The sequence below is a fragment of the Bufo gargarizans genome, chromosome 2 (genome assembly GCF_014858855.1).
Source record: "Bufo gargarizans isolate SCDJY-AF-19 chromosome 2, ASM1485885v1, whole genome shotgun sequence".
NCBI classification, from domain to species: Eukaryota; Metazoa; Chordata; class Amphibia; order Anura; family Bufonidae; genus Bufo; species Bufo gargarizans.
Window position 1 is genome coordinate 525040736 of NC_058081.1, and position 17124 is coordinate 525057859.

Sequence of the window (17124 nt, forward strand, 5' to 3'; positions counted from 1 at the left end):
TTTTTGCCATTTTTCAATTGGTCTTGAACTTTTGATCAGGACTGTATATACATATACCATATTTTTCACCTTAAAACCCAAAATCGCACTTTTCCCCCCAACAAAGTGAGGGTAAAATGTCACTGCATCTTATGGGGACAATACTAATGAGTTCTTCCTTTATGGAATCGCTCATTAGTACCAGGGAACCAGGAAGAGGTAAAGGCTCTGTACTCACCACTTCCTGGTCCTCTGCTCTCGACTGTGCTGTAGCTGTGCACAGCATGAGGGCGCTCTTTGTTCTCACGCTGTGCACATCGGGTCACAGCACAGCCACAGTAGAAAGAAGAGAGAGAGCTGGCAGGAAGGTCCGGACCAGGAGAGGTAAGTGGTTTTTTTTACATTTTATTTGCTCTGAGGCTGATGCTGGGGGCTGATATGAGGCTCATGGCTGGGGGCTGATAGGAGGCTGATGGCTGGGGACTAATAAGAAGCTGATGGCTGGGGGCTGATAGGAGGCTGATGGCTGGGGGCTGATAGGAGGATGGAGCTGATGGCTGGGGGCTAATAGGAGGCTGATGGCTGGGGACTGATAGGAGGATGGGGCTGATGGCTGGGGCTGATATATGGCTGGGGCTGATCTGAGGCATGGGTGGCTCATTTGAGGTCTTTTTTATATTGGGGCTATTAGCAGAGGTCTGATTAACATTGGGGGTCTTATTGCTGGTCTGATCTGAAGTCTAATGAAAAATATTTTTTTCTTATTGTCCTCCTCTAAAACCTAGGTGCATCTTATAGGGCGAAAAATATGGTGTGTGTGTGTGTGTGTGTATATATATATATATATATATATATTTGAGTTCCCATTTTATTCTGAGCATTCTACCTAAACATTTCAATCCTAATAAATGTTCTGTACATAGAATAATATCTGCAGTGTATTAACCTGGGGGAATATAAATCACCATTTAATCAGAGAGGATTATCCACACTGCGTGCTCTGCAGTATTGCGGTAGGAGTTTTCCTGATTATTGGAATGGCTGATTGGATGGGGAGGATGCATGCTGATTAGCATGTGGCTTAATATCACTTTCATACCAGTAAAAATCCCTTAAAAGTATCTGGATTATCTGTTTAATTGTTTAACAAGGAGAAAATGTAACAGAAAAGTCTCAGGTAAAGGAATTAAATATGATTTTTTTGGTTTTACTATATTTAAAGGGCATCTGTCAGCAGGCTTGTACCTATGAAACTGCCTGACTTGTTACATGTGCGCTTGGTAGATGAAGGCATCTGTGTTGGTCCCATGATCACTTGTGTCTGCATTGCTGAGAAAAATTATGTTTTAATATATGCAACTTAGCCTCTAGGAGCAATGGGGGCATTGCCTTTACTTCTAGAGACTCTGCTCTCTCTGCAACTGCCGCTCCTACTGTGCTTTGATTAACAGGGCCAGACAAGTGTAAATGTGATTACACTTGGCCCTGACTTCTCATAAAGTCTCCTGCTACATCATGTACTTTCATATCCAGCGAAGTACAGGAAAGAGGCTTGCCTGCAGTTCTCTTCTCTACCGCAAGCCTCTTTTCTGTACTGCGTCTGTGCTGGATACTAAAACACACAGCACAGCGCAAGATTTTAGGAGAAGTAAGGGCCAGGCGCGATGACATTTACACTGCCTGGCCCTGTCCATCAAAGTACCGAGGACACAGCAGTTGCAAAGAGAGTAGAGTCTCTAAGTGTAACGGCAATGTCCCAATTGCTCCTAGAAGCTCATTTGCATATATCAAAACATAAATTTTTCTCAGCAATGCAGACACATATGAACATGGGGCCAACACAGATGTCTTCAGCTACCAAGCGCACATGTAACAGTCAGTCAGTGTCACAGGTACAAATCTGCTGACAGATGCCCTTTAAACCTGATCATCATGCTGGAAGCCTGAAAGCTAGGAATCTACACCTGATTGAAATTTTCTGTTTTAACAAGAACATTGGATACCACCTTACCCCCAAGAGGATAGTTAAGGATAGTTTTTGGTAGTTACAGTGCACTTTCACGTATAAACCTTTTGTTGCAGCCTTTTGATAAAATAAATATAAAAAAACATTAAAGTTGTCCCCAATCGATCTCGAATCAGTAGCCCATAATGAGAAAGTGAAAAAATAATTTTAGAAATGTTTGCAAATTTAAAAAATAAAAATAAAAAAAGGTAAAAACTATTTTATTTTCACATTGGCATAAGTATTTAGAACCTTTGCTATGTACTTGATCATCTTTGAGATGTTTTCACATCTGTGCTAAATTCAGTTGATTAGAGATGAAAGACATACCCCTGTCTATATAAGGTCTCACAGATGACAGGGCATATCAGAGCGAAAACTAAGCAACAGTATGAGGAAAAAAGAACTGCGTGTACAGCTCAGAGACAGGAATGTGTGAAGGCAAAGATCTGGAGAAGAGTACAAAAAAATGTCTGCTGCACTGAAAGTTTCCAAGAGCACAGTAGCCTCCATAATTTTTTAATGCAAACAGGACTCTTCCTAGAGCTGGCCATCCCAGCAAACTCAGTAATCTGGGTAGAAAGTGCATTGTACCCACCTGGCCTTGCTCCCACAGCGAGTCTGGCCTCTTCTGCAGCACTGTGGTCATCACACCATCACTGTACCAGGGCTGGTCGGGCTATCAGTGTGCAGGGACACTGGGCCAATCAGGTTCAACGTAGGTTCTCGTGCATGCTGACATAATGGGTAGTGACATATCTCTGAGCAGGGACGTCGCCGTGGCAACCAGCATGGTTGGTTGGCCAATCAGTATGCAGGGAAGCTGGGTCAATCAGGCTCAAAGATGGTACTTTTGCCTCCTAACAGAGAGTTATTTGAACAATCATCTGCTGGCCACAGTCACCTGTGGTTGGTCTGTATATCTCACATATATCCCTTGCTGTATTCCTTGGATTTTTGGATTTCTGACATTGGATTTTCACTTTTTTACTTTGCCTCTGACCGACGCTTTTGCCTTTGATGTGACTCCCAGTGCTGACCCTTCCTGATATCTGACTTTTTTGTCTCTATTTTAGGTCTTGACGTTACCATCTGTTTTAGACTTTGGATAGGTTCTGGTTCCACATTTGTCTTCCGATTTGGTCCTTGTCGTCTACTTCTGGTTCTGACTTGGTTTTGTATGACTACCCCTCTTAGGTCCTGTACACTTATTTTGGAAAGAGACTGTTACTCATTTGGGGGCCATTCTTTAGTGGTTGCACATTTCCTTACCTACGTGACAGAAGGGCCTCGGTAAGAGAGGTGACCAAAAACCCAGTGGTCATTCTGGTAGAGCTCCAAAGATCTTGTGTGTAGATGGGGAAAACTTCCAGAAGGTCAACCATCTCTGCAGCATTCCACCAGTCTGGACTTTATGGAAAAGTGGCCAGAAAGAAGCCTCATCTCAGTAAAAGACACGTGAAAGTTTGCAAAAAGCACCTAACGGACTCTCAGACTGTGTGTGGTCTGGAGGAAACTAGGCACTGCTCATCACCTGGCTGATACAATCCCTACAGTAGTGAAGCATGGTGGTGGCAGCAACTTGATGTGGGGGTGTTTTTCAGCGGCTGAGACAGAGGGAAAACTTAATGGAGCAAATACAGGGATATTCTAAATGAAAACCTGATCCAGAGTTCTGGACCTCAGTCTAGGCTGTAGGTTCACCTTCCAACAAGACAATGACCTTAAAGGGCTTCTGTCACCCCATTAAACAGTTTTTTTTTTTTTTTTCTTTACTAATAATCCCTACACTGCGATCTTATCATACATAAGCTAATTAATGATTTTGGTTCAGTAGAATTTCTTAAAAATCGATTTTTATAATATGTAAATTACCTTGCTACCAGCAAGTAGGGCGGCTACTTGCTGGTAGCAGCCGAATCCTCCGATGGTAATGACGCCCCCTTTGCTTGTTGATTGACAGGGCCAGGGAACGGGATAGTTCTCTGCTGGCCCTGCCTGTTTTGATTCAATATCTTGCGCCTGCGCCGCGGCCGTACCTCTCTTCAATCTGCGCAGGCGCACTGAGAGGCGGCCACTCACTCGGCCGCTCCATCCTCAATGCGCCTGCGCCGATGACGTCACATCTACACCCGGCGCAGGCGCATTGAGGATGGAGCGGCCGAGTGAGTGGCCGCCTCTCAGTGCGCCTGCGCAGATTGAAGAGAGGTACGGCCGCGGCGCAGGCGCAAGATATTGAATCAAAACAGGCAGGGCCAGCAGAGAACTATCCCGTTCCCTGGCCCTGTCAATCAACAAGCAAAGGGGGCGTCATTACCATCGGAGGATTCGGCTGCTACCAGCAAGTAGCCGCCCTACTTGCTGGTAGCAAGGTAATTTACATATTATAAAAATCGATTTTTAAGAAATTCTACTGAACCAAAATCATTAATTAGCTTATGTATGATAAGATCGCAGTGTAGGGATTATTAGTAAAGAAAAAAAAAAAAAACTGTTTAATGGGGTGACAGAAGCCCTTTAAGCATACAGCAAGGACTACATAGGAGTTGCTTAGGGACAACTTTATCAATGTCCTTTAGTGGCCCAGCCAGAGCCCTGAACCCAATTGAACATCTCTAGAGAGATTTAAAAAGGGCTGTCCACTGACGGTCCCCATCCAACCTGACAGATCTTAAAAGGATCTGCAAAGAAAAGTGGCAGCAAATCCTAAATATCCAGATGTACAAACCTTGTGGCATCATACCCAAGACTGGAGGCTGTAATCACTGCCAAGGTGCTTCAACTAAGTAAAGGGTCTGAATACTTATGTCAATGCAAGACTTTAGGTTTTCCTTTTCAATAAATTAGCAAACACTATTTTATTTTTACTTTTTCATTATTGGGTATTAAATGCAGAATGATGGGGAAAAACTGATTTTTTTTTTTTAGCAGAAGGCCACAAGATAACAAAACATGAAAAAAGTGAAAGGGTCTGAAGACTTTCCAAATGCACTGTATAGGAAATTTCTGACTGGGGGATGGGTAAACTTTTTCATTTATTATAAAGATTTTAAAGGGAGAGACTGAGCAGATTGATATATACCGGTAGTTTTATGGGAAACAATTCAGTATATTCTTTTAGAAATTAGATTCCTCCTAATTCTGGGCTTTGAAGTCAAGGAGGCGGTCCTATCAGTTATTGACAGACTTCTCTATATGACTGTTCATAGAGATAGCTGTCAATCACTGATAGGACCGCCTCCTCAACTTTAAAGCCTAGAATGATTAGAAATTTAAATGAATGAAATACTGTTATACTGGATATTTTCCTACAAAACTATATATCAGTCTGCTTAGCTCCTCCTGCTGTATTACCTGCTGCCTGCAGATTGCCCTATATTTTCTTGGTGACAGGCTCCCTTTAATATTTTGCCGTAGGTACATTTGTCAATATAGGTGTAAAAACAGAAAGATAATGCCCTCTACAGTATGTAAATGCAGCACTTTTTTTAAATATAAAAAAAAAAATATTAAATGTACAACCAGTATAATGGGGACGATTGTGACCATTGCTTATTGTCTTCATTGGGATTTAGAAAGAAGCATCTAATGAATGTAATACGTACATTATGTTGTTGTCACCTGCATGGGCTACCCAGTGATTGTGTATTTAAGGTTTTTGTTTCTTTTTTTAGGAAAGTGTTGACCTTGGAGAGATCATGTATTCCCTCTGTTATCTGCCCACTGCTGGCAGGATGACTCTAACTGTTATCAAGTGTCGGAACCTAAAGGCGATGGACATTACAGGATCATCTGGTATGTCATTCGTGAAAATGTCTGTCAAATGAAGATTATGGTGATGTTTGCTATTAAAGCAGTTTGCTGATCCTTTCACTTTGATGTCCTGTCTTCAGATAGACCATCGATATCTGATGGGCAGGGGTTTCACACCAATCAGCTGTTCTTCAGTAGCTGCGGCACTGTAGCTACAGCTCTGTCTGTGGTGTGTTGTGGACGGAGCTGGTTACTGTAGTACTTCTCTCATTCACTTCACAGGAAAAAGTTCTGCAGAAACTAGCGCCATCTACTACGCTTGAGCTACTGCAGAACAGCTGGTCGGCAGGGGTGTCAAACCCCCTCTAATCAGATATTGATATAGTGGTCTCCCAGTCCAGTAAGAGGACTGGAAAACCCCTATAACTTCTGCACAGATTGTCACCATGTCCACATGAAAAAATAAATAAATGTGTTGCTATTTGCTCATGTCTTGTCATTCCCTTGCTCATTATGTTTTCTTTTTGCGTTTCTTTATTATTTACTTTCCATTTGACCCCTACCTTACTTTCACTTCTATTATTTTTCCCTTTCTTCCCAGCCCCTTTTCTTATATTTTTCATTTTCTTAATTTTTTTTTCTCTTCCTTCCTTGCTTCTTTTCTCCCTTCCTTCACCATGTCTTTTTCCCTAATTTTTTTCCAGTTTCATTCCTTCCAAATACCATATCTTTCATTTATTTTCCTATTTCCTTTCTTCCACTCTTTCCATTCTTCTTTTTTCTTTACCCTTCTTTCCATTTTCCCCTTTTCTTCCACTTTTCTCAATTTTATTAGCTCACATTATCTTTTTCTTCCCTTTCCCGCTTCTGCCCAACCACATTTTCATTCCATTTCCTTTCCTTAATTTTCCCTATCCTTCCATCTTCTTTCCCATTTTGTTAGTTCCTTTTCCCCTTTCTTTGCTTACATGATCCTCCTTCCCCTTTCTCTTATTTCCCAGCTGCCTTTCCTTCTCTCATGCATTTCTTTTGACATTTCTTAGTATTATCATTTCCATGTCATAAAATTTTTTTTTTCTTTCCCTTGGCATGTTTTCCATTTCTTCTACCTCTCGGTCTCCTCTTTCTATTTCTTTTCCATTTCTTCCTTTTCTGAATCTCTCCATTTTATTCTTCCTTTCAATGGCCCCTTTTAATTGTCTTATGTTTCCTTTGCCTCTTTAGTTTGGGCTCTTGAGCCTGAAAGATCTTGTCTTCCTTACCACTTTAACCCTCTTACCCCCATTTTCGTCTTTCAGCTGCTATTTTCCTGTCCCTTTCCCATTTTACATTCTTACATTTTGCAATGGAGAAAACATAAGAGCTTGAGAATTGCTCAGTTGAGGGACTATGAAGCAGGTCCTGAGACTATTTCTCCTTGGGGAGAGAGCGCCTTAATTGTCGTGAGGAGACTTATAGGCCATACGTGCTTCTCTGGAATTCTGGGAAGAAAGGGATGCAAATGATCTCTTAACGAGCTCTGCCTCTAATGCCACCAGATGTAAGGCAGCTAATCTATAAGTCAATGTACGACCTTTTAAATAGGCCTTGAGACATGACTTGGATATTAAATAAGCCAGCACTCTGTTTACTCATTATAATAGAGAATGACCATGTTATTCTATCTTTTCATGGGACAACGCTGAAGATATGACACTTTGATACAATGTAAAGTAGTCAGTGTACAGCTTGTATAACAGTGTAAATTTGGTGTGCCCTCAAAATAACTCAGCACACAGCCATTAATGTCTAAACCGCTGGCAACAAAAGTCAGTAAACCCCTAAGGCCTCTTTCATACGGGCAAGTTTTCCACGCTGGTGCAATGCTTGAGGTGAACGCATTGCGCCTGCACTGAATCCGGACCCATTCATTTCTATGGGGCTGTGCACATGAGCGGTGATTTTCACGCATCACTTGTGCGTTGCGTAAAAATCGCAGCATACTCTATATTGTGCGTTTTTCACGCAACACAGACCCCATAGAAGTGAATAGGACTGCGTGAAAATCGCAAGCATCCGCAAGCAAGTGCGGATGCGGTGCGATTTTCACGCACGGTTGCTAGGAGACGATCGGGATGGAGACCCGATCATTATTATTGTCCCTTATAACACGGTTATAAGTGGAAATAATAGCATTCTGAATACAGAATGCATAGTACAATAGGGCTGGAGGGGTTAAAAAAAAAAATAATAATTTAACTCGCCTTAATCCACTTGTTCGCGCAGCCCGGCTTCTCTTCTGTCTTCTTTCTTCAGGACCTGGGTAAAGGACCTGTGATGACGTCACTGCGCTCATCACATGGCCCGTCACCATGCTAAAAGATCATGTGATGGATCATGTGATGAGCGCAGTGACGTCACCACAGGTCCTTTACCCAGGTCCTGAAGAAAGAAGACAGAAGAGAAGCCGGGCTGCGCGAACAAGTGGATTAAGGTGAGTTAAATTTTATTTTATTTTTTTTAACCCCTCCAGCCCTATTGTACTAAGCATTCTGTATTAAGAATGCTATTATTTTCCCTTATAACCATGTTATAAGGGAAAATAATACAATCTACAGAACACCTAACCCAAACCCGAACTTCTTTTATGTAGAAGTTCGGGTTTGGGTACCAAACATGTCTATTTTTCTCACGCGCGTGCAAAACGCATTACAATGTTTTGCACTCGCGCGGAAAAATTGTGCATTTTCCCGCAACGCACCCGCATCTTATCCGGGCAAAAAACATGATGCCCGTGTGAAAGAGGCCAAAGTGAAAACAGCCAAATTGTGCCCAATTAGCCATTTTTCTCCCGCTCAATTTTATATATTTGATTAATTGTACAGTAAAGAACAAAACACCTCACCCTCTGGTAGTATTGCCACATGGGGTTATCTGAAGCTTCACTGCAGGACTCTACTCATCAATGGGGGGCACTAACTTTATGACAAGTCATTAAAGTTGTTACTACAAACCAAAAAAAATCACTGAGAAAGATCAAAACATCCTGCATGATATAATAAATAAATATGTGGCTGTACATGGCTATATATACCCCTTCAGGACACAGATTTTCCTGACAAAGCCTATTTTTGCAAATCTGACATGTATCACTTTATGTGGTAATAACTTTGGAACGCTTTTACTTATACAAGCAATTCTGTGAGTGTTTTCTTGTGACAGAAAGGTAAATTTTAGTCTATATGTTTTACCTTTATTTATAAAAATATCTAAAATATAAGAAAAATTTTGTTTTTGTTTTTTAAATTTGAATTTCTTTGCTTTTTAGATGGACAGTGCTACCTCATAAAATACTTATTAATTAACATTAACCATCTGTCTACTTTATGTTTGCATCATTTTGTGAATGTGATTTAATTGTTTTAGGAAGTTAACTTAGATTTTTTGTAGCAAATTTTTAAGGAAAATTCCAAAATCCCTTTTTTAAGGACCAGTTGAGTTTAAGTCACTTTATGGGGCTTGCATAGTAGAAACCACCCATAAAGGACCACATTTTAGAATCTAAACCTCTCTAGTAAGGGTACTTTCACACTAGCAGCAGGACGGATCCGACAGGCTGTTCACCCTGTCGTATCCGTCCTGCCGCTATTTCGCCTGCCCGCCGGACCGCTTCTCCGTCCCCATTGACTATAATGGGGACGGGGGTGGAGCTCTGCTGCAACACGACAGTGCGCAGTGATAGGCCGCCGGACTAAAAAGTCGGACATGCAGTACTTTTAGTCCGGCGGCCTCTCACCGTGCACTGCCGTGCTGCGTCGGAGCTCCGCCCCGCCCCCATTATAGTCAATGGGGATGGAGCGGCGGTCCGGCGGCACGGCGAAATAGCGGCAGGACGGATCCGACAGGGTGATCAGCTTGTCGGGTCCATCCTGCCGCTAGTGTGAAAGTAGCCTTAGTCAAAACTGATTTTACAAACATTGTTAACCCTTTACATATTTCACAAGAATTACAGGACAATGGAGACAACATTTTTAATTGTCACTTTTTTGCAGATTTAACATTTTGATCAATTTTTTCATGTAAGGCAGCCAGGGTTAGCAGCCGAACACCTCAGTCTTTATTACTCTGGTTCTGCAGTTTGCAGAAACACCCCATCTGTGTTTGTAAACTGCTGTATGGGCACATAGTATGGCTCAGAAGAAAAGAGCGCCGTATGGTTTTTAGAGGGCAGATTTTGTTAGGCTACTTTCACACTAGCGTTCGTCGGTCCGCTCGTGAGCTCCGTTTGAAGGAGCTCACGAGCGGACCCGAACGCAGCCGTCCAGCCCTGATGCAGTCTGAATGGAGCGGATCCGCTCAGACTGCATCAGTCTGGCGGCGTTCAGCCTCCGCTCCGCTCGCCTCCGCACGGAAAGGCGGACAGCTGAACGCTGCTTGCAGCGTTCGGGTGTCCGCCTGGCCGTGCGGAGGCGTGCGGATCCGTGCGGATCCGTCCAGACTTACAATGTAAGTCAATGGGGACGGATCCGTTTGAAGATGCCACAATATGGCTCAATCTTCAGGCGGATCCGTCCCCCATTGACTTTACATTGAAAGTCTGGACGGATCCGTACGAGGCTATTTTCACACTTAGCTGTTATATGCTAAAAATAATGCAGACGGATCCGTTCTGAACGGAGCCTCCGTCTGCATTATTATGATCGGATCCGTTCAGAACGGATCCGATCGAACGCTAGTGTGAAAGTAGCCTTAGAATGGTTTTTGGTCATCATGTTACATTGGAAGGCACACTAAGGTACCCCTACAGAAGAATCCACCAAAAAATTACCCCATTTTGAAAACTACACCCCTCAAGTAATTTATTGAGAGGTGTACTGACCACTTTGATCCCACAGGCTTTTAATATTATTTAGAAACACTTGGCTGTGAAAATAAAAAATTTAATTTCTTCCAATAAAATGTTGCATAAGTTCCCCATTTTTCATTTTCACAAGGGGTGACAGGAGAAAAAGCAGCACAAATGTTGTTAAGCATTTTCTCCTGAACACAGCAACTTTCCATACGTACTCATAAATTAAATTGCTGTTCGAGCTCACAGCAGGGATCAGAAGGAGTGCCATATGGTTTCTGGAGGGAAAATTATGGTGGAATGGTTTACGGGCGCCATGTTGCTATTGCCATGCTATTGCTAGCACCATGTTGCTATCAGCCTCTGTAGAACAGTACAGTGATTTTCTGATAATCATACATTTTATTCCTTCTCTCATCTGGGCTTTATCATTGGTTCTATTTTGGTCGCTTTTTATTTGGCTTTTTGGAAAGCAGGCTAAAGAAAAGATGGCAACTGCAATTGCTTTTTGAATTTTGTTATTGCGGGGAAAATGACACCTTATCTTTATTCTGCTGGTCAGTACGATGACCAAGATAGCAATTTTATATAATTTTTTTTTAGGTTTTACCACTTTTACAGAAAACATTTTTGAAAGAAAAAAAAATCCTGTTTTTGGGTCACCATTTTCTGAGAGCCCTATTTTTATATTTTATTTTTTTCTGCCGATTGTCTTGTGTGGCGGCTCATTTTTTCGGGATGAGTTGACATTTCATTGGTACCATTTTGGTGGAGTACATAGTACTTTATGATCTCTCAGTATTATGCTTTTTGTAAAACAAGGTGACAAAAAGTAGCTGTTTTGACACTTTTTAAATTTATTTTTACAGAATTCACCTGAAGAGGTAGACCATTAGATAGCAGGTCATTATGGATGTAGCGATACCTATTATGTCTATTTTTTGTTTTTTTGTTTGCCATCCTACGCAATAAAAGCATTTTTGAAAAAGTGCTGTTTTTGTGTAGCCATGTTCTGAGAGCCATATATTTTATTATTTTTCTGTCAATCATCTTGTGTGGGGGCTCATTCTTTGTGGGATGTTTTGACACAATTTTTTTACATTTTTTTTACAGTATTCACCTTAAGGAGTAGAGCATTACATTTTTTTAGCGATACCTAAAATGTCTATTTCTTTTTATTTTTGTTTGAAATCTTACACAATAAAAGCATTTTTGAGAGCCATTTATTTATATTTTTGTGTCAATTCTCTTGTGTAGGGGATCATTTATTGGGTACATTGTATTTATAGATCGTCCGCTACTACATATTTTGTAAGGCAAGGTGACCAAAAAATTGCAATTTTAGCACAATGTTTTTAAATGGGGTTCATCTGACTGGATAGATCATGTGATATTTTTTATAGAGCTGTTCATTATGGACACGGTGATGCCTAATATGTTTATTTTTATTTTTCATTGTATAAGGCTTGACGAGAGGAAAGGGTGCTTTTTTACTTATATTTCTTTATAAAAAAAAAAAAAAACGAAACTTTTTTTTTTAGTTTTTTTTTTGTTGTTTTGCACTCGCGTGGAAAAATTGTGCATTTTCCCGCAACGCACCCGCATCTTATCCGGGCAAAAAACATGATGCCCGTGTGAAAGAGGCCAAAGTGAAAACAGCCAAATTGTGCCCAATTAGCCATTTTTCTCCCGCTCAATTTTATATATTTGATTAATTGTACAGTAAAGAACAAAACACCTCACCCTCTGGTAGTATTGCCACATGGGGTTATCTGAAGCTTCACTGCAGGACTCTACTCATCAATGGGGGGCACTAACTTTATGACAAGTCATTAAAGTTGTTACTACAAACCAAAAAAAATCACTGAGAAAGATCAAAACATCCTGCATGATATAATAAATAAATATGTGGCTGTACATGGCTATATATACCCCTTCAGGACACAGATTTTCCTGACAAAGCCTATTTTTGCAAATCTGACATGTATCACTTTATGTGGTAATAACTTTGGAACGCTTTTACTTATACAAGCAATTCTGTGAGTGTTTTCTTGTGACAGAAAGGTAAATTTTAGTCTATATGTTTTACCTTTATTTATAAAAATATCTAAAATATAAGAAAAATTTTGTTTTTGTTTTTTAAATTTGAATTTCTTTGCTTTTTAGATGGACAGTGCTACCTCATAAAATACTTATTAATTAACATTAACCATCTGTCTACTTTATGTTTGCATCATTTTGTGAATGTGATTTAATTGTTTTAGGAAGTTAACTTAGATTTTTTGTAGCAAATTTTTAAGGAAAATTCCAAAATCCCTTTTTTAAGGACCAGTTGAGTTTAAGTCACTTTATGGGGCTTGCATAGTAGAAACCACCCATAAAGGACCACATTTTAGAATCTAAACCTCTCTAGTAAGGGTACTTTCACACTAGCAGCAGGACGGATCCGACAGGCTGTTCACCCTGTCGTATCCGTCCTGCCGCTATTTCGCCTGCCCGCCGGACCGCTTCTCCGTCCCCATTGACTATAATGGGGACGGGGGTGGAGCTCTGCTGCAACACGACAGTGCGCAGTGATAGGCCGCCGGACTAAAAAGTCGGACATGCAGTACTTTTAGTCCGGCGGCCTCTCACCGTGCACTGCCGTGCTGCGTCGGAGCTCCGCCCCGCCCCCATTATAGTCAATGGGGATGGAGCGGCGGTCCGGCGGCACGGCGAAATAGCGGCAGGACGGATCCGACAGGGTGATCAGCTTGTCGGGTCCATCCTGCCGCTAGTGTGAAAGTAGCCTTAGTCAAAACTGATTTTACAAACATTGTTAACCCTTTACATATTTCACAAGAATTACAGGACAATGGAGACAACATTTTTAATTGTCACTTTTTTGCAGATTTAACATTTTGATCAATTTTTTCATGTAAGGCAGCCAGGGTTAGCCTATTTTTATATTTTTTTTTTTTCTGCCGATTGTCTTGTGTGGCGGCTCATTTTTTCGGGATGAGTTGACATTTCATTGGTACCATTTTGGTGGAGTACATAGTACTTTATGATCTCTCAGTATTATGCTTTTTGTAAAACAAGGTGACAAAAAGTAGCTGTTTTGACACTTTTTAAATTTATTTTTACAGAATTCACCTGAAGAGGTAGACCATTAGATAGCAGGTCATTATGGATGTAGCGATACCTATTATGTCTATTTTTTGTTTTTTTGTTTGCCATCCTACGCAATAAAAGCATTTTTGAAAAAGTGCTGTTTTTGTGTAGCCATGTTCTGAGAGCCATATATTTTATTATTTTTCTGTCAATCATCTTGTGTGGGGGCTCATTCTTTGTGGGATGTTTTGACACAATTTTTTTACATTTTTTTTACAGTATTCACTTTAAGGAGTAGAGCATTACATTTTTTTAGCGATACCTAAAATGTCTATTTCTTTTTATTTTTGTTTGAAATCTTACACAATAAAAGCATTTTTGAGAGCCATTTATTTATATTTTTGTGTCAATTCTCTTGTGTAGGGGATCATTTATTGGGTACATTGTATTTATAGATCGTCCGCTACTACATATTTTGTAAGGCAAGGTGACCAAAAAATGGCAATTTTAGCACAATGTTTTTAAATGGGGTTCATCTGACTGGATAGATCATGTGATATTTTTTATAGAGCTGTTCATTATGGACACGGTGATGCCTAATATGTTTATTTTTATTTTTCATTGTATAAGGCTTGACGAGAGGAAAGGGTGCTTTTTTACTTATATTTCTTTATTAAAAAAAAAAAAACGAAACTTTTTTTTTACTTAAGGAAATCACTGCCAGCTGCGCTGTACATGTACAGCGGATGTCAAGTAGGGGTTAAAGAAGAGAAATCACTGAAAATAATTGTACCTAGTCTATTTAATACTTGTCTTTATGCCAGTAGGCATCTACATTGAGGAAACAGACTCTGCATATGTAATGTGCTGCTACTTGCAACATTTGTGTGCGTACAAGCATCCAATGAGGGGAAGAGCAAGCACAGTTATATCTACCAAGTAATCAAAGCAGCCAGTGGAATAAGAGGGGTTAAGCTACTTTCACACATGCATTTTGGGCGGATCCGTCATGGATCTGCAAAAACGGATGCATGCAACAAACTGATCTGTTTGTATTATCTGTAACAGCCAAGACAGATCCGTCCTCAAAACCATTGAAAGTCAATGGGAGACGGGGTATGGATTCGTCCCGATTGACTTACATTGTGTGCCAGGACGGATCCGTTTGGATCAGTTTTGTCAAGCAGGGCATAGTGGGAGTTGTAGTTTTACAACAGCTGGAGAGCCGCAGGTTGGCCAGCCCTGCCTTAAAGTATATACTACAAATAAGAAATCACTGAAAAAGGTAAAAATATTCTGCATGATATGATACATAAATAAGGGGATGTACATAGATATGAGAGAGATATTAAATAGAGTAGGTTCCTGCCTGTCTGAGACCACCTTATCGTGGCAGGTGGGCATAGATGTGTTTTGATCAAAATATATTGGCTAAGAATCTCAGATTTTATCATATCAGAATGAAGGTTTTAGTCTCTGTATAATTTTTGCATGTATTATGTGAGTGCAATTATTTTCAGTGATTTCTCTTCTTTAGTCATGAAAGTTAGCATGAAGGACCAATGTCTGTCCCAGGGGCCAGCTGGAAACAGGCATAGCTTATCTGTTTATTGCCCATGCAGCTAGAGCAGGCGGGCAGAGAGTGAACACACTGTACACATGCAGGACTTGGGTGAAGCAACTGTGCTGTAAGAGACCAAAAGACCAAATCTCTGAAAACATTGACAATAGGACTCTGATTTTATAATGTTCCTGCATCCAGTTACCATATAAACTGATGGGAGGGGGGGGGGGGGGGGGGGGCGGATGACTTGAATCATTCTGAAAAGGACTGTGCAAGTGACAGCAATTTACGTAATCAATGAGATATGTAATTACACTGATTCAGTATTAAAAGAATATGGAGACGTTCTGTCAACCATGCCAAAAGATCGTCTGTGATGTCAAATTAGCCTGAACACAGCCGCAAGCTAGGACTATTTCCACTTCAACTCATTTGAAAATGCAAAGCTTTGTATATAGTATTATAGGGCCACAAAGCAAATTTAGGAATGGGGCTCGACTCTATGACCATCTTCAGCAGTACATAATAAACACAGTCAGATCACAGTGCGGGGATAATGCACAGTGATAATACCATACTATTGTGTTGTGTTGTACACAGAAGGAAAGCGGGTCACACAGTGTTCAAAGTTTGGACTATAATACTGACTCCTTATGTACTCCTATGTACAACTAAATAACTACTATAATACTGGACCCTATGTACAAGAGTATAACTATTATAATACTGCCCCTATGTACAAGAAAAAAAAAACTACTATATTATTGTCTCTTATGTACAAGAATATAACTACTATAATATTGTCTCCTATATACAAGAATATAACTATTATAATACTGCCTCCTATGTACAAGAAAATATCTACTATAATACTATAACCACTATAATACTACTCCATGTACTAGAATATACACTACTCGCAAAAAGTTAGGGATATTTGGCTTGTGGGTGAAATTTCAGGATGAACCTAAAACGCACTCCCACCTTTACAGGTGAACCAAATGAGACCTTCCCTAAAATTTTGAATGCACATATCCAACTGATCAATGTTTCAGTACTTTTTGCACAACTTGCTGTTCTCTAACAATGGCAAAATTCACAACAGGTGTTTGATCCATGAATCGCCCAATAAATGTCCTGGTTTGATTAGAATTAAACAGTCCTCCTCATCATGCTGTTCATATTTTGGCACATTTGAGGGAGGTTAGAGGCACCCAAGTGTCACATCAGACCATTCAAAACCATTTTCATCAGCTAGTCTGCATGCTAGATGACCTGCAAGAGTACCTGACAACACCACCAGGCATATGCGTCATCACCTTGCATGGGCCAGGGAGCATCTACACTGGACACGGGACAAGAATCCCATTGAAAACCTATGGGATCAGCTGAGTCGCCGTGTAGAGGCTCGTAACTTCTTTCCCCAGAACTTCAATGACCTGAGAGCCGCCCTTCAAGAAGAGTGGGATTCCGTGCCTCAGCAGACAATAAGTCGACTTGTGAACAGCATGAGACATAGTTGTCAAGCTGTAATTAATGCTCAAGGCAACATGACATGTTTTGGAGACATTGACATTATTTGTGGGGGTATACCCACCACTGTTGTTGGCTTCTATTTTAATAAATTGTTTGAGATGAGGAAATCACTATTGCATGCTTCTACTTAAATGCCCTATTTTAATAATAGAATATCACTGTAGCGTGAACTTTGTACGTTTTCCATAAATTTCACCTGAAAGCCAAATATCCCCAACTTTTTATGAGTAGTGTAACTTCTATAATATAGCTCCCTATGTGCAAGAATATAACTGCTATTATACTGCCGCTATGTACAAAAATATAACCACTATGGGGGGGCGGAGCCTGACTGCTGACCGAGTCAGACGCATGTAGGAGAGCTCT

At 40.6% G+C, this 17124-nt stretch overlaps 1 protein-coding gene across 1 annotated transcript in view; it reads left to right on the forward strand.

Moving 5' to 3' along the window:
- The window catches only part of SYT10 (synaptotagmin 10), a 135494-nt gene that overhangs the window by 106546 nt on the left and 11824 nt on the right, over positions 1–17124 (forward strand). Inside the window, exon 4 of the mRNA XM_044278028.1 lies at positions 5659–5779. Within this exon, the coding sequence (XP_044133963.1) occupies positions 5659–5779 (121 nt within the window). The remainder of the gene's footprint in view (positions 1–5658; positions 5780–17124) is intronic.